The sequence below is a fragment of the Athene noctua genome, chromosome 18 (assembly GCF_965140245.1).
Source record: "Athene noctua chromosome 18, bAthNoc1.hap1.1, whole genome shotgun sequence".
Classification (NCBI taxonomy): Eukaryota; Metazoa; Chordata; class Aves; order Strigiformes; family Strigidae; genus Athene; species Athene noctua.
In genome coordinates, this window is record NC_134054.1 from 13,743,285 (window position 1) to 13,766,138 (window position 22,854).

At 58.4% G+C, this 22,854-nt stretch overlaps 1 protein-coding gene across 8 annotated transcripts in view; it reads right to left on the bottom strand.

The window, feature by feature from the left end:
* BAIAP2 (BAR/IMD domain containing adaptor protein 2) overlaps positions 1-17,078 on the bottom strand; it is a 44,737-nt gene extending 27,659 nt beyond the window's left edge. For all 8 annotated transcript variants that reach the window (XM_074921755.1, XM_074921752.1, XM_074921750.1 and 5 more), the window contains exons 1-3: positions 16,951-17,078; positions 7,682-7,757; positions 5,641-5,727 (exon numbers count right to left, since the gene is read on the bottom strand). In XM_074921755.1, the coding sequence (XP_074777856.1) occupies positions 5,641-5,727; positions 7,682-7,757; positions 16,951-17,022 (235 nt within the window). In that variant the 5' untranslated portion in view covers positions 17,023-17,078. The remainder of the gene's footprint in view (positions 1-5,640; positions 5,728-7,681; positions 7,758-16,950) is intronic.
* Positions 17,079-22,854: the final 5,776 nt, after the last annotated feature.

Consider the following 22,854-nt stretch of genomic DNA (forward strand, 5'->3'; position numbering starts at 1 on the left):
GATTTTGCCCCCCTCTTCCCTCGTATTAACGTCTCTCGATCCAAGTTCGGACTCGGCACACGCCCCGGACAAGCCCTGAAGCCGCGGGGAGCGGCACTTGGCAGCCCAACACCTCACCCCGGCAGAGCTCTGACTCCACCAGCGCTGACACTCAAACGCAAGAAAACTTGGGGGAAGATCCATCCGTGCGTGTGCAGCGGGAAGGATGCGAGTGTGGGGAAACAATCGGCTTCTCTGCGCTGATTCATCTGTTTCCTCTTCAAAAGGGTTTCACTTATCACAGCCCCAAAGGATGGCACCGATTTGTTGATGCTCTATTAGCGACTCATCAGCATTACAATGATCAGCGCAGCCTCTGCTTCAACCCAGCCTGGCAAAGCTTAGGATATTTTTTATTTATTTATTGAGAGACAAGGTAAGGAAAAAAAGCCAAAGCTTCCCAAGGCACTCTGACTCAGGCGAGTTCAACAGCACGTCTCCAGCAATCCCTCAGGGTGAGCAGCCGCCACTGACACTTTGGGCAGATTAGAGCCCTGGGTGACCTGCGATGCCCCGCGCTCCCCGAGAGCCACCCCTGGACTGGTACAGATCATCCATCTGTATCACGATGTACAGACCAGCAAGTCCCTAGTGCCCCACTGCTCTGGCAGCAGCTAAATTGGTGACACAGGATTAATTAGCGCAGGAGAACGCAACTGCACAGACCTCCCATTCACCAGCCTGGAGCCACCCCGCTCAGACTCACCAGCAGTCCCGGGAGGGGAAGGAAAATGCCTCCAGGACACCGGGCTGGCCACACAACAAGCTGTGCCCCTTCCTAAAACCTGCCAAGCTCACAGCTCTGCTGATGGGCAGGAAAAACCAGCCCACGGCCACAGGCGCAGCCCCTCCGTCCCCCCCAGAGGACGGAGCATCCCTGCAGGAGCTCACCCAGCTCGGTGCCCGCAGCAGGGAGGCATCTCTGGGGGATGTCACCGCTGAAGGTGAAACCCAAACGTTACACACAGCTGCCACGTGTTAAAAACTCCAGCCAGGCAACCTGCTCTTCACAGATGCTCATTTAACAGCCCTCCACCGTTACTTACCCGAGCACAGGTTGGTGAGAGCCAGCCTACTGCTACGGCAGCCTGCTTTTAACCAGAAGGCAGTGAAAAGGCAACGCACACAGAAGAGTCCCTTTCGGAGGCAGGCAGCAGTTTTAAAAAGGTTTTTCTTGTGTTCCTGCACCCTTAGCAAGCCCATTCCTACAGGTTCCCCCCCTAAGGGAACTACACAGCTTGGGGGGCTGAGTCCTAAATTTCTAGCACAATTTCTCTGATAAATTAGGCCTTTTAACAGAATCGCAGGTGGAAATGCAGGTCCAGAGCATCCAGTCTTTCACCAGCACAAAGCCATTAATTCCATCGTTAAGTCCAATTTTAAAAGGATCAAACACCAAGATTACCACTGCTCTCCCACCCAGGAGCTCATCTCCAGGGGCAGAGGGACCCCGCTGCAGGGACACCCATCACAGGCAAATATTTCCTGGAGTCCAGTTCCATTTTTCCCAGGCACTGCTCCGGCAGATCCCCGACGGACATCGGGGACCACCAGCTCTGCTGGTCCCTGATCACACCTTGAACCCTGCGCGACCTTTGACTCGTGGAATCTCCATCTGCATCTCCACCCTGCAGGCAGCCTCTACCCAAACCAACCGCAAATCCAATTAACAGACTAATCCCCCTCCCCAGAGGACTCAGCACAGCACAAAGCCTCCAAACCCTGCGGTCGCCAAGAGCCGGCCGAGGCCGAGGGGCTGCAGGGGGGGCAGGTGTCTGACACCCCCCCGCGCCGCCTTGGCCCTGCCCCACCGCAGACCCCGCAGACTCGGGGCACAGCGTGCTGGGTGGAGACAGCTCTACCCCGCATCTCTCCGTGATGCTCAGCAGGGTTTTAGAAGCTCTACTGAGATGGTTTTAAACCCTTGAAGCCCAGCACTGACACCAAACAGCTCCACAGCAAACGACTGGACCACAAAGGTGCCACCGGTCCTGATTTTATCGTGCAAATTGTGAATCGGAAGAAAGTTGTTCTCTACCAGAGGCTCATTTCAGCTCAACAACGGTCAAGTAATTACTGCATATCTTGCACCGTGCTTCAGGCAGAGCAGCCCTGACTAATTCAAGAGGATTTGAGAACAGCAACTGCTAAGCAAATCCACCTCCAGCCCCGAAGGAGTTTCCTGCAGGTGCTGCTCAGCCCCAGCACCCCAGCGCGCTCCCAGCCTGCTGGAAACTGCCTCCGGCTCCGCTCGCTAGGCACGAGTTTCCCCGGAGAAGAAAATCCCTTCCTGCGACTTTGCCATGGCCTAGTTTTCAAGGGTGACAAAAGAAACACCATTTTGAGTAGCATCCAAGGGACCTACGCAGGAGCCAAAGGGCCAAAGTCACCCGAGCACTCGCCTGCCTGAGACTGGAGCCCCTTGGAAGCGTCTGCAAACCATCCCCGGATCGAGCTCGGAGCAAACCCTCCCTGAGCAGACACGCAGCGTTCACGCTCTTCACACCAGCTTCTCAGCTTCCCAAAAGCCACCGCAGCAACCACCGACATGAAGAACAGCAGAAGGAGCCTCTCCCAAAGAGGAACTGGGGGCGTGGGTCTGATCCTCCCAGTGCCAGAAACGGGGCAGCAGCGCAGAGCAGAGCAGGGATTTTCCAAGGTTGTTGAAAGCATAAAACTGCTAAACTGGCAGGGAATTGCACAGAGCAAACTTCTGCTGCAGGGGGACAATCGATGGCCACACCCCGTACCCGGTCAGAGCATCACTTTAGTTAAAAAATCCCATGGAAACAGACTTTGAGCACCCCAAGCCTCAGCAGTGGGGTTCAGCCATACACCCCCACCAGACACATGCACCCAAAAAACTCAAGCCACGGAGCCGATTGCAGCTCAAGTACTTTATTATCACTAGGTTTTCCATTACCACCCAGGATTATCCTGTCTGCACACAGTTGCTAAAAATCTGATGGAGAACTTACAAAAAATGTGAAGTGCTAAGCAGCTGGTGAGCAGAGACCTAAGCTTGGAGGCAGCTCGCTGGCAGGCTAAAATGTTTTCAGCGAGATGAACGTGCAGCATCACTACCATCACAGGAACATTTTTTTTAAAAAAAAAAAAGCCAGCACTGAGAGAACAAGCCACCCCAGGCAGCCAGCACGGCTGCGTGCAGCCAGGGACCAGCCGCCAACGGGCAGTTCTCCAGTGCCCAATTTAAGGAGCAAATCCCTGGAGTCACAAGTACTGTTGGAGAGACGACAACAGGAAGACGCGGCCGGTTTCAAGCACCCACTGAAAGAGCCACAGCAGCTCACCCAGAACAGCCTCCGAGTGTTCACCCAGCTCCCCAGAGCTCCTGCGCTGCATCGCCCAGGGGCGCAAAGCCCCCGCAGCCACCCCGGCAGCGTCACTGCAGGGCAGGCCGGAGAGCCAGGGACAGATGTGGCTGCCTTCATCACCTTTTAAACATGGGCTCTGTGTCTTTTTATGTTTGACACCTCCTGTCCCAGAAATAGCATCAGAAAAGCATCGACATTCAGAAAAGAAAGGGTTAAGGAGGGCGGTGGGGAGAAAAAATATCTCAGATTCTTCTCTGGAGAAGCTGCAGTCCCAACCAGAGCATCCCAGGTCCTGCCCGACGTCTGGGCCTTCCCCGCGCTGTGGCTCAGGGAGGGGGCAGCAGGGGCACAGCGCTAACGCACACGGCGATTCTGGACATCCCCATCGGCTGCGGCCTCTCCCAGGGAACGAAAGAACCCAGAGCCCAGCGCTCCTTTCCGGCACTATCAGCAATCACGGCGCAGGGACCGATAAGGTCAAGGTGTTCCCAGGAAAAGCTGCACCTTTGGCGAGCACAGCCCTGATCCAAAACATTTTTCAGCCCCTGTTTACACACCCTGCTGGAAGGGGGTTGTGTCCCCAGCTGTTATCAACTCCAGTGAACTGCAGCCAGAAATTTTATCTTAACTTTCTTCTGCACAGAGCAGCTGCCACAATAAATATCAGCAAGATCAACAAAGCAAGAGGTCTGAGGAGCAGCCGCTCATCACAGCTCTGGGCTGAGCAGGAGCTGCCAGGATCCTCCCTCGGTTGCGCTCACACCGAGAGTGGAAGGCACGGTAACTTGGAAACATTTTAAACCAACCCCAAAATACTCGAGCCACACTCCGAATGCACCTCGGGAGACTGCGGGAGGGCGCCGAGGACACCGGCTGTCAAACTGCCGCCCTTCGGCGAGGAGGCAGGACCCCCAGAAGAAACCAAAACCAGGTTTTAAGCTTGAGCAAAGCCTGGAGCTGCTCTGAAGGGGAGGCAGGGTTTGCAGGGCCCAAGCTCCCGCCCTCGCCCAGCTGAGCCACCTCTGATAAGGCTTTCCCAAGCTTTCACTTTCAGGACAAAGCTGCTGCGTCTTCCCCCCAAAGAGGCAGAGGACGCCCTTAGACAGGAAGGTCTGCACGGCCCTCACAATCTCAGTTGCTGCATGCACCACACGCAAGGCTCTCTTGTTTTATTTATTAAACAGAAACAGATTGCTATAGGCAGCTTTAATCCAAGTGATAGAATCGGTTTCCATAGACACTTGCTGCTTCCCCATCAAAATTCAGCCCCAGCCAGCAAGCTGCGCACGGCTGAGCTGGGCTGGAGCAGCCAGGGCTGGGCCAAGGGGGTGGCTGACACCCAGCACAAGGTGGCAAAACCAAAGCCTGGCCCCTCCGAAGGGCTGTTCACCCACCGCCTTGGGAGTTATTCCAGCTCAACCTCTTCTCTGTTAATTGACTGCCTCAGAGATGGCACTAACGAGCACCGATTGCCACCTCCCAGCACAGCGACCTGGTGAGCCAGACCCGTGGGAGGAAAAGTTCACCTGGGACTGCAAAGGCAGCAAGACCCAAACCCATCTCAGCCCCGCAAGAGCCTTAACGAGAGGCTGCAGCATCCCCGGGGGGGGGCTGGGAGAAGCCTCGACCCACGTTTGCGCAGGAAAACAGCAGCGAGGAGGGAGAACACGGAACCACATCCAAGCAATGGGAAGAATGGGAAAGCAGCTCCCGAGTGGCTTCCCAGGGGAGTAAGAAAGGGAAAGGAGGCGCCGAGCATCCCCGCTCTGATGGGCTGAGCAAACACACGCTGCGTGGCAGAGGGAAGCTGCAGATCCTGCAGCAGCTCTTGCAGTGCCGGGTACCACAGAGCCCCCATCACACACAGCCCCGGCGCTGGGGACCAGGGGAACAGCCCCAGCACCGCCAACAGCCCCCCGTCCCTTCTCCTCCAGAGGCTGAAGGCTCCCAGACCAGAACCTGGTGCTTTTCTCTCCTTTGCAAAGCAAGACAAAAATGCCAGCGAAGCCACGCTCTGCAAACACTTCCTCTTTGCAAATACCACGGGCTGACAATGCCCCCAAATCCTGACACTAATAATAGCAGGCTTTTTTTTTTTTTAAAGCTACATTAACAGTAAACACCAACGCTTTTACCATTCACATGAGGCAGGACCAGCTCCACACCAAGCTTGTCATCCCCATCAACAGCAAAAATCTGGCTTCACTCCTGTGCTCGGAGCCTGCTCCGGACTGTGACCCCGTTTATCAGTAAATTGGTGACTTACCCAATTCTTTAGATCCTTGGCTTTCACTGGCCAACTCTCCCATCTTAACCAGAGCATCAAAGTATCCTTTTGCTGCATATGTCATACCTAAAAGCATAAAAAAATGCAGGTTATATTCTCTTTAATGGCTATTTTAACTTCTGTGGCACTGAATAGATGCTAGACACTAAAATAGAGATTACTTCAAAGGGCTTAACCCCACAGGGAGGGACTAAACAACAAACAGAAGGAAAAGGAGTGCAGAAAGAAGAAAGCTCAAGCAGCAAGATTACAGGGCTATTTAGGAGAAAAAAAGGTACGTGCAGGACCTGGGTGGTTTTCATTCCAGTGTAACCATCAGCCTGCTTAATGCTGCTCAAAAAAATCACTGTGGAATAATTGAATATCACAGACTTTCATTATAGTTCAGTCTTGTTTGTTGACATTCCAGCTACACACTCCACTTTAATCAGATAAGCAGGGGGTTTCCTCTAATCACCAGAACATGTTGTACAGCTTTAGCTCAACACCGTCAAATTATGGTGCTGAAGCCTCTTCCAGCAGGATTTACTGATTAAGACACTTCCTTCAGATGCCCCCACAAGCTCAGAGATCCAAAGTAAAGGATGCCCAGAGACAATTGTAAAAAATTAGAGGAAGATCTTGGGCTTCGAAGCATACTCACAGCAGGGATGTGAGAGAAATAGAAAACAAGCGATCATACCGGTTATCTACAAAGCGCCCAACTTAAGCTGTGATAAACCAGCACGTTATAAAAAGGATTCTACCACCCGAGTAATTAAAAGCGGCGTTATCAGTGTAACATTTCAAATGAACTAAGCAAAACCACAGCCCCAAGTGCAACCTCTTCCCCCCGTCAGACCCTGCCTCTCCTCCCTTCCCTGCTGCCTGTGCCCAGCTGGAGACCCAGCAGGGAAAGAGCAGGCAGCAGCCCTCCAAATCTGAACCCCGCTTTGTTAGGAATAGCTGGGAGATTCTGCTGCCTGGATTAAGGGCCCCAGCCCTGGGGGAGCAGAGTCCACAGCCCCTGTGCAGCGGACCAGGATGGGCAGGCACCTCCCACGTTATGGCCAGTTGATCCATTAAATCCTAATTAGAAACAAAGCTGAGGGCTGGCAAGAGAGCAGCACGCAGGGGAGCGCCCGTACCTGCGAAGGGCAGGACGCCTGCATCTTAAAAGAGCTTCCACTGAAACGTCCAGGAACCTCATTCGACTTGTGGGAAATAAAATTTGCTCCAGGCACGAAGCAAGAAGGCACAGACCTCCCCAAAGGTCGTATTTCAAACACCAGCCTTTAAGAACATGAGACACCAAAATATTTTTTTCTACTGGCTAAGATTATGACAGCCTCTTCCCTTACAGGCGTTTCCACTAAACCAATTGAAAAATAAAATCCAAGAGGCGTGCAGTGCAGCTCTGAAGCGAGCAGAGCCTTCCCCCGCAAGAGTCGCTGCCTCAGGGGTTGAACAAAGCCTGCCTCAAACTCCCTTAAAACCGAGCCGAGTATGGCCCAGGCAAAGTCATTTTAAGTCAAAACAGTCCATTTTTTTGTTTTAATCAATTCATATTTTGCTTTTGATCATTTCAATCTACACCTCCCTAATGGCTCCCAATAGGACTCTCTATTCCCAATCCAGAGCTGCCACCAATAGGTTTTTTTTTCTTCTTCTGGGCAATATGAACATTTCAATACCACACCTTTAAGCAGAACTTTAAAATATTTAGAATTAGGATTTTAAGTGACACTTAAAGCGGTTGGAGATGTATTTGTTATCCAGTTACCACCTCACATTTTATCACTCGAATCCTTTCCCTGACTGTAGCCCTGCAGCAGGCAGGTGCCTTGTGTGTCCTAACGGCTCTGCACTGAGGTCCAGGAACCATCTCCCCAGTTTCCTTCTCTCACTTCTCCCAGGAACAAAGAGCCTCCCAAGGTGGTTTTCCACCTTTCCTCCCTTCCGCAGCCACGCTGCCCAGCTGGACCCTCACCAGCCCCCAGCGCTTCAGGAACAAACACAGCAGCAGCGCAGTTTCACTTACTTGCTAAGGCTTTTTCATAGGTCTTCCCCATAGAAATGAAATTCCTGAGGCTGGGGTTGAACTGCTCCATGATCGTCTAGAGGAAAGAGAAGAACATCACCGGGGGTTAGCGGAGGTGACGGGGAGCTGGCCAGAGCAGCCCCGCGCTCCCCTGCGGCAGCCACGCTGAGCTCCACGTTCATCCACGCAATAACAGAACAAAAAAAATCCTCTCACACCTCTCAGCAACTCAACCCCAGCTTCCCAACATCTGCAAGAGGACGGTGGGTTTACACGGAGGAGCTTTAAGTCTTGCAAATAATGCACAGAAGCAACGGCCCCAGTTGGCCTGGAAGGGTGATTATTCGTTATGGTTTTGGGTTAAGGCGTAAGCAGAGGGTCAGGGCAGCGCAGCAGCAGCCCCACGCAGACCCAAACGCTGTGATAAGGGATGTTGAACGAGCTGCCACTTCGAGCCGTGCCTCCTCCTGCCCTCAGAGAGGGTGAGCTGGAGGCACCTTCACCTCTCACCGTGGAGAAACGCTCCCAGGGCTCTTCCCCGCTCCAGCTCCATCGGCACCAGGGCAGAGCAGGGCCGGGGTGCAGCAGCGGCTGGGAAGACGCCCCAGGGATCCTCCCTTCATCCCGCAGCTTTGCTGAGGATGACCAAGCTCGGGTTGTGAACACCACGAGGCAGAGAGTCGATAACAAGGCGGCTCTGCAGCGCCCCAGCGCGAGACGCCTCGGGCGGGTGCTTCGCCCTAAGAGGTAAGTGAATGCCCCAAGCCAGGACATCATCAAATATGGCAAATGTAACCGTAATAATCCATGAGCGGGCACTTGAGACGGCAGGCAGTGGCCTTCAGACCAACCACAAGTTGACCTGAGTTCTGGGAGATGATGGCGGGTGACGTCCCGCCCTCGGAGAGCGGCGTCAGCCCAGTCTGTGATGGACAGGCAGAAAGGGCAGGAGGGGTACTCGGAACAACCCCCGCGGAGCTGAAGGCACAACCAAGGCACCATCGTCCCCACCGGGCTGAAGCCACGTGCAAAGAATTACACCTCAGTCTCAAGGCACTTGGTGTCACTTTCCACCTGCCTATAAATGCATAAATTAGGGTGTCGGTGAACACCAGAAGCGCTGTCTGACAGCTTTTCCTCCCTCGCTTTAAGGTCCTTATTTAAACATGGGGGCTGGGGGGGGAGGAATAATCGGATCACAAAGAAGAACGGCTCTTTGTATGTTTGGCACAGCAGGTACTGACCCTCCCCTGCCAGAGCTATTCAATGCCGGTGCCGATAGCATCTCTAACACCAGACACCGATTCCAGCCGAGCTGGGGCAGAGACAACAAAAATCTCCATTCTCTCCCCGCAAATCTAAGCCCCAGACCAAGCCCGGCTGCAGCGGAGCAGCCCCAGAGCCCACCCCAGCCCTGCCCCACCTCGGGGACAGCCTCCCGCCAGGAAATTAAGTTTAATGCCTAAATGTCCCCGCAGACCCCGAGCGGGGACGGACGGCGCTCCCTGGGCAGCGAGGGCTCTGCACCCCCCGTGCCCGCTCCTGGCAGCTCCAGCCCAGGGAGGGGAGGCAAGAAGAGACAGAATAAGCTGATTAGGCATCTGTCACCTCAGCCCAAGCTGGCCAAACGCTATAAAGCTCATTTTCTGCCCGAGGCATTTTTATCCCCAGTTCCTGCTGCCTGGCCTTTGGAGAGCGTGACAGTTTAATTTTCTTCCACGGGTGCACGCGCGCAAAGCTCCGCCAGCGCCTTCTCCCCGGCTCAAAACAGCCATTTTCTAAATTCAGTGAGCAGGAACCTGCACAGGACGCCAGCTCAGAGGCCAGTGTCAAGGCAGGGCATCACCTAGGTGCTGGTATTTGTTGGCAGGAGAAATCCTTCTAATCCTCCAAGGAGCACGCAGCAGCAGCCCCGCTGGAGAGCTGGCTTGGGGACCGGCTGCTCGGAGGCCGAAGCACGGAGCTGCGATGCCCCAAAGCCACCACCCCACTGCCCCAGCCGCCCTCGGGTCCGTCCCACAGCACCACACAACCCTGCAAAGGGCAGAAGACGATGGCAGGGATCCGACAGAGGCTAACGAGAAACTTCACTGCTAATTAAGGCTGCAGGTCAGGCTACGCAGCAACACAGTGCACATGAAAGCTGCTTTGGGGCAGCGCAGAGCAGTTTAGTGAACACGCTCAGCCTGAAAGGAGAAAATTAACCTGTAGCAACAAGCCATGCAGCGAGTTGTTTTCCCTAATTGTAGGAGACAATTGCATGGGAGTTAATTAACACTGACAAGGATTGCTCCATCCTTCCCATGTCACGTTTAACTTCGGTCAAAAATCTACCTGTCTACCATGGAGCAGCTGGAGGCGTGGGGTCGCTGCCCATGGTGGGGACAGGGACATGGACATGTCCCCGCTGCCGGCAGAGCCGTGGCTACAGCCTCCACCACGCTCAAGCTCAGCCTGAGCAGTCTGAGGCTGGATACTCTCCACGCAGAAGAAATATTGGCAGAATTTCTGTGGGGAAGTGATTTTTAAACAGTTTGCTCGGTTAAGTGCAGTGAGTGTTTATGTATATGTATGTATACATGTACATATAAATAAAATTATATTTGCAGCAGTGCCTATGCAAACATATTGTCCCGAAGCATGAAGCTCAGTGAATAAATGACAGAACAGGATGCGCAGAGCGGGAGCACCGGCCGACCCCGAAGGCGTAAGGCAGCCGAGCTGCTCTCTCGACCCGCGGGTCCTGTGGGAATGGATGTGGTGGAACAGATTCAAGGAAATCCCCTTCCAAAAGTCAGCGCTTCTTCCCCAAACTGGAGGGAACCAAAGCACGACTCAGCCCCGGCAGCTGCAGGCACTGCTCAGGGCAGGACCCTGCTCCCCACTGACCAGCAGCCTTTTTAAAGCAATAAACAGAGAAAAAAGTCCCCAGAAAGGCTCCCACTGACCCGCTGGGAGAAGGTGGGGGATAGAAGGGGAGAGGCAACTCTGTCGGCCAAATAAAATTCGTGAAACCTTAGGAGGAAGTTTGCTGAAAGTCAATGTTTTTAAGACATTGTCTAGAGACTCCAACAAAAACAGCCCGGCAGGATGAGAGCACTGAAAAGGGCTCTTCACTACAGAGATAAAAATAGTTTTTCAAGCCGCCTTCTCACTCCCAGGGTGGGAAAGGAAGGTGACTCCAGAACTAACACACCCTCGCATCCATCCCCCTCCAGGTGAGAAGCTGAAAGCTCCCAGCTGCTAAGGAAAATACTGAAAAATAAACATATTTATGGCACGGAATATGCTCAAGAGCAATCGCTTCACACGCCCAAGTCAGCCAGCAAGGTGCTGGAACTGCTCCTGTGATGCTGCATCGCTGGCAGACGCACCCCCAGTCGCCCCCCCCGGCCCCACGGAGCGAGGAGGGTGGAGGCGCCCGCGTGGGCTTTGCCAGGACCGTCCTTCCGCGGGCGAGGAGCAGCCAGGTCTGCAGGACCCTACCGCAAGGCCGACATGCTGTGAAATTCGGGTAACGAAAGCAAATCTCGTTCTTCCTCCAATTTTGCTCCATCAGCACCACCCGCAAGTTGTTTGCCTTCCACGCGCCGCCTGGGCAGAGTTTAGAAAAAACACAGACAAAAAACCTGGCAGCTAAAGGTTGAAAGGGCTTTGCTTTGTTCCACTGCACTAAATTCCCTGGGTAATACCACTCAGCTCTCTGGGACTGGCACGGCTTTATTCGGCTGCCAAAAATGAAACTAATGCAAAGCACGAGGTCTCCAGGACATCATCCCGCTGCATGAGGCGGAGAAGAGGCAACAGAAAATAAGGTCCCCGTCTCTCCCCTCTGAGCGGGCTCCACACCACAGCACGGCTCTGCCAGCTGCTCTAAGTCAGCCCTGAAGTAAAAGTTTAAGTCCTCCCCAAGAACAAGCTGGAAATGGAGCTGGTTCAGGTTATATCAGGTTTCTCCTGCTTAGGAAAGACCTGCACAACACCTCCTTCAGGGCCTTTAAAAAAGAAATTCAAACCAGGCTGTGCAGTTCTCCTCAGGTCTGTCCCCACAGCCTTCCAGGTAGCTCTGAAAACCAAATACCAAGCAACATAAAAAGCAGGCGCTGCTCTCTGGGGCAGGAGATGGTCAGCAGCTGCGTCCAGGCACCGGGCTCAGCACCGCTGGCGCGTCCCCGCAGGGCTGGGACGGGACCTCAGCCCGCACGGCCGCGTCGGGCCGCCGGCAGCGTACACGCAGCCCTGATTACAGAGCTGCCATTAGAGCCGGGCTCCATGGCCAGTCTCTCCTCCACACAGCGGCACGGCAAAGGGCCAGACAACGGGGGATCGAGGCGAGAAGCCTCCTGGATTCGACTGAGGAATGAGCATCACCACGACACCGCGGCACACACCGTGCCCTGCGCTCCTCTCCCGGCCACCCCCCTCCCCGGGACAGCCCGGGCAGCGCGTGCTGGGGACGTCCTTGGCACAAACGATGGACCTTGAGCTAAAAAACAACTTCCATGTTTTCCTAAACCCATTTTCTGATGCCTCTGCGCAGCAGAAAGGTGCGAGGGCTCCTTGCAAGGTTGATTTGGTTCATGGTTGGAGTAGATGAGCTTCAAGGTCTTTCCCAACCTTGATCACTCTGTGATTCCGTGACACTGCGCAGCGGCAGCCTGGGCTCAGCCCGGCACCCACGGCTTTCCTGGGTGACTCACGGGTGGCAGCAGGACATTATGTGACCATGACGTGCCAAAAGAAAGGGCAGCACCATGGGACTTGCCACTACACCACAGTCACGCTGCAAAAGCGGCTCAGCTAGGAGGAAGTTCAGTTTCTAAATGGGTCAGCCCTGCTGTGGGAACACCTTCATTATTTCTGTATTAATATTTAATGCCCAAACAAACCCCAGCGCTGCCTCCAGCTCGTCCTGCCCTGCGCCAGCAGAAGACAGCCCCGGAGTTCTAAGAGCCAAGTTTCTGCTGAGAGGGGAGGGGAGCCTTGCTGGACTCCTTAGTGGGGCTGATTTCAACTGCTTACAACACACCCACGGGAACGTCCCCATCCCACCGAAGTCCCCGGTGCCCTGGTGTACCACAGCACAGAGCAGTGGCAGCGTTTCACAACCCGAGCGGCTCCCTCCCCGGCTGTGGGTGAAGCCCCTCGCCCAGTGGGAACGGCCGAGCCACCGTCCTGCAGCTGCAGCTCACGGGGTCCTGCCCCAAGGCCGGAGGCACAACCAGGGCTCAGCACAATCTGCTGGAGAAGGAGCTCAGGAGCAAGGGAATCAGGGGGGGAAAACCCTGGAGGCCCCATCTAAAGGCAGTACCTCTCTACTAGCTGTTGTGTCAGAGGCTGAAGGGACCCGAGTTTCAGGGAAAAAGCTCTGAAAAATCTTTGTAATCAGGGTCTGGGCTTGAAGGAAACAGGAATGGGGCCACGCACGGCGCGCAGAGCCCCTCGGCACGCTGGCGCACAGCACCCGCGGGGGAACACCTCATCAGCACCCACCAGCCGTCACCCCTGCGAGGGCGACCCGTTCCCCCAGCCCCCGGGGTTGGGGTCTCCATCCCCCAGCCCCTTCCCCACAGACCTCGACTGGGCCAAAGGCTTCAGCTGGAAGGACTCGGCACGTTTGACATGCGCTGGCCCACGCCGTGCCCTGCCCTGCAACACGAGCAGCACGGGAGCGAAACCTTAGCCACGAGCAGACTCAACGCAACAAGGCGCCGAAGGCGAAGCCAGGGGCCGCCTCCATCCCAGGGAGCTGCGTCTCCCATGGGCAGGAGCCGCGGGAGCACGGGCAGCAACCTGGGGTACCTTCGGCAAGTTAGGAGCCACCTTCCTTAGAACACTTCTTAATCTGCAAGTTTTAACAACCTGGACCCGCACCATCTCAGTGGAGGTTGAACACCGCCGTCCCGGCCTGCAGGTGGAGGGGACGGAGGCGAGGGCAGCCCCCCAGCACCCCCCCAGTGCCACGCAGCAGTGCAGGACCCGGAGCCCACCCCAAAGCCTCGCGTCGGACGGACTTGGCCGCAGAGCCAAGACACCTGCGCAGACGCAGCTCCGGCGAAGAGCGCGTTGCCCTGCGTGAACACGCCAGGCCCGGGCCCCGCAGGCGGCAGGACGAGCCCGGCCTCCCCCCGCCACCCTCCTCACTTATTGCAGGGAACGAAACTCGGCGGCGCTTGACCCGCTCTCGGTGCCCACTGCCTGCGGGGGGGTGCTGCCACCCACCGCCCCACACAGCTCCCAGCCCCCAGGGAGCCCCAACATAAGGAGAGCGCCGGGGGCACAGTGCAGGGGATCTGGGGGGGCACAGGCCCACTCCAGGGGCGAGCTCCTTCCTCCCCTCTCACACCACATCATCCCTCCGCTGCCAAACACCCCCACAACGTCCCTTCTGATTCACTCGAGCAGGAATCGCTCCCCTTCCCTCTGGACTTGGAGATAATGAGGCAAGAGGCTGTTATGCCGACAATAACATTTATTACAGCTGATGTGTAGCAAATGACTATCAGGAATTATGCCTGCATTTGTGCAAGACAATTAGGCTTTGAGTTTGGGGTGTTTTTAAGCAAACACCTCTTCAAACGCGGAGCTATTCATACACCGTTGCAAAACAATCTTCCACACGGAGAAATGGCTTTAAAATGAAATGGAGGTTAGCTTGTAAATGGCAATAATCTAACCTGTCATAAATGAGAGATTTGTCTTCGGGGGAAGGAAGAATTGCCAGTCCCTCTTCTCTGCAAGCAGCCAGCCCTGTGCGAGGGCTGAGCGGAGCTGGGGAGCGGGGCAGGGGCAGCGGCCCCGCGCGCTGCCCTCCCACCCACCCGCCCAGCCCCGCGCCCACAGCCCCAGAGGTGTCACCCCCCCGTGCCCCCACCAGCTGCGCTGCTACAACAGGGGCCAGGCAGGTGAATCAGTGCCAGGAAAGGTGGGATTACGTTGGCGGAAGGTGCCAGCAGCCTCCGTCTCCCTCTGTAATTACTACACATGTGTAGGCAGCTGCCTGTAGTGGCAGCATCGGCGAGGGGGCGGCTGACAGCTCCTCCACCAGCTCATTAGCACAGTCACTCCGAGGGTGAGCGCTGGTTCTGGAAAATGATTACAATGGGCTTCCCGAGCCGAAACGCCCCAGGAAAGCCTGCGGGGAGAGGGTGCCTGGCACGGGGAGCTGCCGCCTCCTGCTCCAGACCTCACGGGGAACCGGCTCGGCCCCCTGCTCCGGCTGCTGCCATCCAGCAAGATGATGGTGGTGGCTGGAAGCAAAGTGTGGGGCAGGCACCCATCGGGTGCCCCTCCAGCCTGGGGGTCGGTGGCTGTGAGGAGGCAACAGCCAAACCTCCCCCGGCATCGCTCCCCTTCCTCGGGGCTGTCTCCTGACCACAGCGGTGTTCAAGGCTATGGCACGTACCAGAAAAACAAGGGCCAAAACTCATACTTGGGCGATGGGGCTGCGAAGCACTGGAGGTGGTTTTGGAGACTCCAAGTTTACACAGAGCTCTGGAGAATCCACATGGTCCCCAGGCCTCCAGCCCTCGCGCTGGTCTCCAGGAGGTCACACAAGCCCTCAAAGAAACAGGCAAGCACCCGGTTCCTGCACCCCCCCCCCCCCCCACATCTCCAGAGGCCAAGAAAAGCATCTTCAGAGGAGGAGAAAAGGCTCCTCGTCCACTGCAGGAAACGCAAATGGAGTCAGGACCCTCCTCCTCCAGCCCCCCGTGCAGAGACACCGACGGGTCAAACCACGAGATCTGCCTCCAGCTCCACGTCCTCGCTCCCCACACCCCGGCTGCTCCCACGAACCCGCCGAGAAGCTGAAGCGTTTGCTGACCGACGGAGACCTCTGGACTCCTCGAGTCCATCTTTGGCTCTTGAGGCCAAGAGGCCCCCGTGCACCCTCTGCACTTCAGCCAGACCAGCCAAGGCCTCGGTGGAGCCGGCGCTGCCGCTTGCTCCGGGCCAGGGGCCCTCGGCTCCTCTTGAGCCGCACGGGGACAATGAAGCCGATGGTCAGAGGCAGGAGAAGAGCCGGGCCAGGGCTCACCCCTCACTTCTCGGGGGAACAAACTGCATTTAAGCGCAGCCGTTGCGACGGCCCAAGCTGTCCCACGTGGGGAAACTGTGACCTGCTCCACAAACCTGTTATCAACACGGTCCTCAGAGAACACACCTCAAACAACTGAGTCACCACCTGAAACCGTTCCCAGCGACTGTCCCCAGACCCGCCACAGCGTCGCTCGGGCCGGGGGCAGCTCCCGGGGTGACACACAAACATGGGGCTCTGCCCAAGGCCAAGTTCGGCCGCCAGCAGTGAGCCCGGGGGCATCGGCTGCACGTAGGGGCTGGAGGGAGCCCCAGAGACCCGGGCCCCCCGCTGCAGTTAAACACCAACAGCTCCGTTCGTCCTGCTCTCCACCCAGAGCAGCTGAGATTTCAGGTGCCATTAACTCCTGAGCAGCTGTTGTGCCCCCAGATCCCCAGACCCAAGACTTCAGAACTTCACCACCTTGGCATTTTTTGCACTGAATTTTTCTAACAGAGGATTTTATTTTTTTTTCTTTTTTCCTGCTTAATGCTCCCAGGTAACTCAATCTAAGCACTTAAAATGCAGGAAATCGTGCAAGCTTTCCAGTTTAACAAATGATATCCTGCATTACATGTTCGGCTAGAAAGGTTTTATTAGACTCGGTCACAGGACCCAGCCGAGCAGAAACCACTTCCTTCACGAGGAAAATTAAAGCACATAAATTATTTTTCTCATGACACGGGGAGCAAAGCGAAAAAAAATCACCAAGAAAAGGAGATGCTCACAAACTCCAGCTGTAACCAAGGCACAGGAAAAGCTCCGATCGCTCCTAACTGCCGGAGGAAGGCGAGTGGCGGCCGCAAACCCGGACCGAGGTGATTTGGGGACAGCAGCGCCCGCGGGATAAAGCCAAATTCCCACGCAGGCTCCCGGCCCCCGCGGGCTCCCCCCACCCCCAGCGCCGCGGCCCGGGAGGGCTCGGGGGGCCCGGGGCTGCCCCAACCCCCCCCCCCGGGCCCCGGGGCGGTGGGACCCCGGCAGCGGCTCCGGTCCCGGAGCATCCCCCGGGGGGAGCGGGGGCGGCCCCGGCCCTCGGCGGCGGCTCCTCCCGCCCGCGCCCCGCAGCCCCGCACCCGGCGGAGGATGGGAAGGACCGGGGGAGGGGGGCTGGCGGAAAAAAAATAATAAAAGAGAAAAAATAAAACAACCCACAACCCAAATCCGTCCGGCACCTGTTGGCGGGGCTCACCTTGTAGACATTCTCGGTGAGGCGGTGAACCTCCTCGGAGCGGGACATGCCGGGGGGGCCGGGCAGCACCATGGGCGGGCGGCGGGGGCTGCGCGGAGCGGTGCGGAGCGGCGCGGAGCCGAGCGGCGGGCGCGGAGCCGAGCGCGGAGGAGCGGCCGCGCCGCCTTTTATCAGCTCCCGGCGGCCGCCGCCCGCCCCGGCCCGCCCCGAGGGGAGGAGACGGGCTGGGCCAGGCCTGGCTGGGCCGGGCTTGGCTGGGCCGGGCTTGGCGGGGCCGGGCTCCGCGCCCCGGCCGGTGACGGCAGCGCAGGGCGGTGGGGCAGCGCCCGAGCGCGACGGGGGCCCGGGGAGGGCAGGAGGGATGCACCGTGCTGCGCCCCCTCCTATAACCCGCCTGCTGTCCCCTGCTGTGCCCCACCCCATCCCATCCCCTTCCCCATCCCATCCCCTTCCCCTTCCCATCCCATCCCATCCCATTCCCCCACACCCCCTCCCACACCCCCTGCTGTACCCCCCACTCTACCCCCTCTTTACCCCACCCTCTCTCTCTCTCTGTACCCCACAGCCCCTAGACACCCCCCCCTGAACCCCACACCCTCGCTGTGCCCCCCACGCCCGGTGCCGTGCCCTGACCCCCCGCCGCACCGCGCGGGGCCGGGAGGATGAGGAGCAGCTGGAAGAGGAAGAGGCGCCGGTGGTTTGCGGGTGTTGGTTTGGCACGGCCGGGAGGGCAGCGGAGGGATGAGCCGTCACCACGGTGGGCACCCGGCCCGGCACAGCCCCGGTGCTCGTCCTTGGCGCGGGGAGACCCGCCCGGGAGGAGGAGAGACAACCCAGGCCTGTCCCCACGCTGTCCCCACACCGTCACACCGTGTCACCCCGCAATTCCCCCAGGAAGCCCTTCCCAGCCCTCCCGGCCGCCGGGTCCCCGCGGGACGACAAAGCTACGGATCCCCGTGTCCCCGTCCCCGGGGCCAGGGCAGCCACGTCCACGCAGGTTCTGGGGACACGAGGGGCGAGGCCGTGCCCCGGAGCCAGCGCCCCACGACCCCCTGCCCACGGCCCCCCCCAGGGTGACCCACGGTTAAAGCGGGGCCATACGTGGCCGGGACTGTCCCCACGTGCCTGCGGCCGTGCAGAGGAGGAACATCTCCAGGCCGAGCCTTCCTCGCCTTCCTCACCCTCCTCTCTGCCCCGAGAAGTGGTGAAACAGTTAAAGCGTCTGAGCGCGGCTTTTTCTGTCATCTCCTCCATCAATTCCGAGAACAAGAGCCTGAGCAGCCGCTCGATACTTCGGCCCCAAACCTCCCGTTTCTATTCCCCTTCTGCCTCCCGGCCCCGGTGTGGGGGCGCCGAAGGCAACCGCTCGCTCTGGCTGCGTTTGGGTCCCATTTTGGCTTCTACCCCCTCGGAGATTTCACACTCCAAAGGAACAGAGATACAGCCCCTGATTTACAGCCCCTGAGAAGGATTTTTCTCATTTTCCTGCAGTGGCCAGTTAACCTTCTCCCTCTGGGGCTGAGAACAGCGGCGGCGGGATGGAACCTCAGGGGGGACCTGGGAACAAGCTCCCGCAGGAGACGGCACCGGCGCAGGGACCTCGCTGCGCCCCTTCCCCAGCCGGGCCCCCTCCATCCCAGCGCTCTGGCAGGAGGCTGCTCCCTCGGGCGGACACCAGTGCCGCGCTGGTTTGCCAGTGCCGGCGCAGGATTTCAGATCAAGCGTCCGGGAAGAGAGTGCCTCTCTCCACATCTCCATCACCTTATTTTTAGTTACGTTATGTAAGTTCTTCGCTACGTCATGGATGTGGGGGGTTCTTGCATCTAATTCCAGTGTGACAGCCCAGCAATTCAAACAAGCTGTTCCTCTGGTGAAGAAGATAAAAGGATTTGTAATTTCTTATAATAAAAGAGGCCTTTTGGGACGACCCTCAGAGAATCTCTCGCATCTAGGCCTGCTCTCAGACAGCCGCTCCACTTTCTTCCCATCCCCTGCTTCTCCTTATCCCCAGGAAATCTGAGCACAGAAAACCTTTCTTCCTCGAACCTCCCTGCTCCCAAAGCGAGTCGTTGGCTGGGAGCAGCCAGGGATTTTTTAGACTCACATTAAGAGGCAGATTTGCCAAATTACAGTGAACCCGAGCTTTTCCCATGTCAAAAAGTCTTGACTGGCAATGGCTGTACATGCTTCCCGTACTGCCCGCGCTGCTTGTGCTGCCCGTACTGCCCATGCTGCCCGTGCTGCCCGTACTGCCTGTGCTGCCCGTGCTGCCCGTACTGCCCGTACTGCCCGTGCTGCCCATACTGCCCGTGCTGCCCGTGCTGCCCGTACTGCCTGTGCTGCCCGTACTGCCCGTGCTGCCCGTGCTGCCCGTACTGCCCGTACTGCCCGTACTGCCCGTGCTGCCCGTACTGCCCGTGCTGCCGTACTGCCCGTAATGCCCGTGCTGCCCGTACTGCCCGTGCTGCCTGTGCCGCCCATGCTGGCCGGGCTGTGCCGGAGCCCAAGGCAGAGCTGCTGCCCCGCAGCCACACGGAGCACCCTGGGAATTCATGGCAGGAAAAACCTGCCGTTGCCTCGTGCTGTAACATTTGCTTTGATTACCTTTTTTTTTTTTTTTTTTTTTGTTGCTAGCTGTCTTTTTGTCAGGGTGATTCACTCCCCAGGGCTCGGCGGCAGCTGGAGCGTGCCCAGGGTAACCATGGTGGCAGAGTCCCTCAGGGGTTACCTAAATCCCCGTGGCACATCCCGGAGCTTCTCGTGCTCCTTTTCAGAGGGCACCTTCCACCGCGGGGGCTGCGCCGGGGGAGCAAAGCCCGGTGGGTGCAAGGTGGGAAACCCACCAGGCCAGATCTTTAACAGCGGCGGGATGGAGCCCCAGCAGCCTTTCACTGACCCAGAGGCGGCCTTGCCAGGGCTGGCACCCGGCCCCGCAGCAATTCCCTCCCCTTTGCAAAGTCGGGGTCCCTCCCCGGGGCAACGGCACATCGGCACCCGCGGCACCGGCCACCTCCAGCCCCGGGTGGAGTGAAGTTGCTGTGGCAACACCAATTTATGTAATCCACCCCGCTCGGCTGCAGGTGTGGGGAGGAAATTGTGCTATTTTCGAAGTTTCATTAGGCTCCTTCTTAATTACCAGCGTGGCGACACGCCAGCTCTGCCGGCCGGGTCACGCGCCCTGTGCCGGGGCCGCGGTGGCCGAGGGCAGCGGCTGCACGCGGGGACGGTCACGGCCAAGAGCCCCTTTGGGCTTCCAGCGAGGTGGCCACACGCTCACCACCCACCGAAATGCCCCTGTGAGGGGTGCGGTGGCCGCCCAGGGGGGGATGGAGGGAGGGAGATGGCTGCAGGGCGGCACAGGAGGGGATAAACTTGGGGTCAAGGGGAGCCGCTGCACCCTCAGCACCTCAGGGAAGGCTCCTGTGGCACAGGAGAGAGCGAAAAGATGAAGGCGGGTTATAATCCCTCCTAGATCTGAACTTCACCGGCCGATCCAGGAGGAAAGAGCGGCACAGCCCCCCCGGCTCTCACCGGCCCCCCGGCACTCCTGCCGAGCGGCCTGCTCGCTCCTGGGCTCCTCGCTCGAGGACGGGGGTGTCGGAGCAGCAGAGGCCGAGCAGGGGACCGGGCGCCTTGGCAGGCAGCCGGGCCCGGTGGCAGAAGCCGCCTCCATCTCGAACGGAGCCGCTTGCCCAGCCCGGTCCCGCGGCGGGGCCGGGGCAGAGGCTGCCCCGCTGCCTGCGCAGCCACGCCTCGGGCTGGTGCTTCAGTCTCTTTTCCTCCTTTTTGACACGGACTGAAAGGGAAGGACAAACCCAACCACCCCTCGGCGACCCTGTGTCCCTGCAGGTGTCAACTTGTTAATGAGATTACCAGGAAATTTCCGTGCTTTTTGTCTGGGGCAGATGGCTTCCCCATCAGAGCCTGAACACGCTGCTGCTGTGCAGCCGACTGTCCGCCCTCCCCGTGCTGCGCCAGGAGTTATTTATTTCTCAAATAATTTAAATGTGATTTTTCTGACATCTGGGGGGGGGGGGAGGGTGTCACTGGGGAATCAACCTGACAGGTTTGAGCAACACCAAGCCAGCCACAAGCACAGGACGTGCTTCTCCCGGTCCACCTCGCTCAGCTCGGGCTCCTGGCTCACCGCCGAGCAGGCGGGGGGGCCCCTCTCCCCCCAACTCTTCTGAGCCCCTCATTCACCTCCGCGGGAGGTGGGGCAGCAAACCCCACATCAGCACGTGGGGCCAGGAGCCACCCACCCCAACAGGGCTTTGCTCTTCCCTTCGCAGCGCGGCCGCCGCTCCCCGGGGTGTCGGCAAGAGCGGCTGCGGGTTCCCAGCCCTGCTCGTACTGGTGAGAGCTGGTCCCTGCGCCGCGGGCTCCACGGCCCTGGAGTGGACAAGGTCGAGTGTGGAACGTGGAGTGTGCCCTTGCCCGTGTGTTGCTCCCCGTGCTCCCTCCAGGCACACACGAGTTTACACCTTCAGCTGCGTAGGCTCAGGACTTAAAAGTTGTCACAAAACTGGCGATTCCCTGCGTGTGCCAGCAGCTCTCAGCCTCTTCAATCCCCTCATGCACGAACAGCAAGTCAGGTAAAGCCATTTATTGAGGATTAGCAAAGGATGAACAATTCAGGCTCTTATTTTACAGGGTGGGAGCTGAAATCCAGCGGAGGCCGAAATGGCGGCGCCAGCGATTTCCAGGTCCCGCCTCGCTCTTTGCCTCGCAGGACTCACCGCGGTTTACAAACCAGGTCAGGATTATTTCACGGAGAAAACCGAGGCATGGCAGAGTAACTGGCCCCCCCATCACCCTGAGCAGGTTTTCCCTGATCCCGTTGGCAGTAGCAGCTGAACAAAACTGCCGGCACTGAAAGTTGCTGTTTTGGGGTATTTGTGTGGCGGGAGCCGTTGTGCTCCCCGATGCCACGCAGCAGCTCTCCGCACCAGAGCGCCCGGCCCTGCTTACTGCCGGGGGGCACTGATGGCAATAAATCACAGGGGGGGTGCTGGCAGAGAGGGGATGGACCCCCAGACCCTCCCGCTCCTGGTCCTGCATCCGAGGGGGTGGGATGCGAAAGGCAGAGCTTTGCTGGAGGTGTCTGGGGTTCTCCTGCTGCCCGGGGCAAAGCCGGAGCCCGCGGCACAGTTAAGTAAAAGGCAAATAAACGTGGCCCTGGCAGCCCCCCACTCCTGGCTGGGGGGTTTGGGGACCTGCTCAGCATCCCCTGCAGACCCCCGCGCTGCGGGCAGGGTGCGGGCAGAGCCAGGCGGGTCTGACGGGGGGACAGAGGCCGGAGAGCCGCCGGGGAGCCGGCTGGAGGAGTCTGGGCTCTGCCGGGAGGCTCCTGGGGAGAGCAGGCGCAGGGAGGAGCGGAGTGACGGAGGAGCCAGGCAGTGGGTGGGAGAACAAAGCGCTGCGGAGCGCTGGGATGGGGACTGGGAAGATGGAGGGAGTGGAGGCACCGAGTGGGCTGGGGAAAGGGGCAGCGGGGCTGGCACCGGCCGTGGGAGAGCCGGGGAGGCTTGGAAGGGAGAGATCTTGGCTTCAAAGCAAACAGCAAACAGCAAACTCAGCCTCGGCTAAGCCGGGCGGGGGGGGAGCGGGGGGGGGAGCAGTGCTGTGCACTCCTGGGGAGCCCCGAAACGTGCTGGGGTCGGCGGTTCCTCCTCGCTCCCAGGCTGCCGAGCAGCCCAGAGCCCCTCTCCTGCCCCAGCTCCTGCTTTCAGGAGTGAGTAACGCTGAGCTACAGCTCGCTAAGGAGCTCTCGGGGGGGGGGGGGGGGGGGGGGACGACACGGGACTTCTGAATAGCAGGAATAGTTTCTGTGATTTGCATAACTGCCATGATGGGATTTTGCATCACGTTGCTGAACTCGGGGCCGCGTACGGGCAGCGCCTC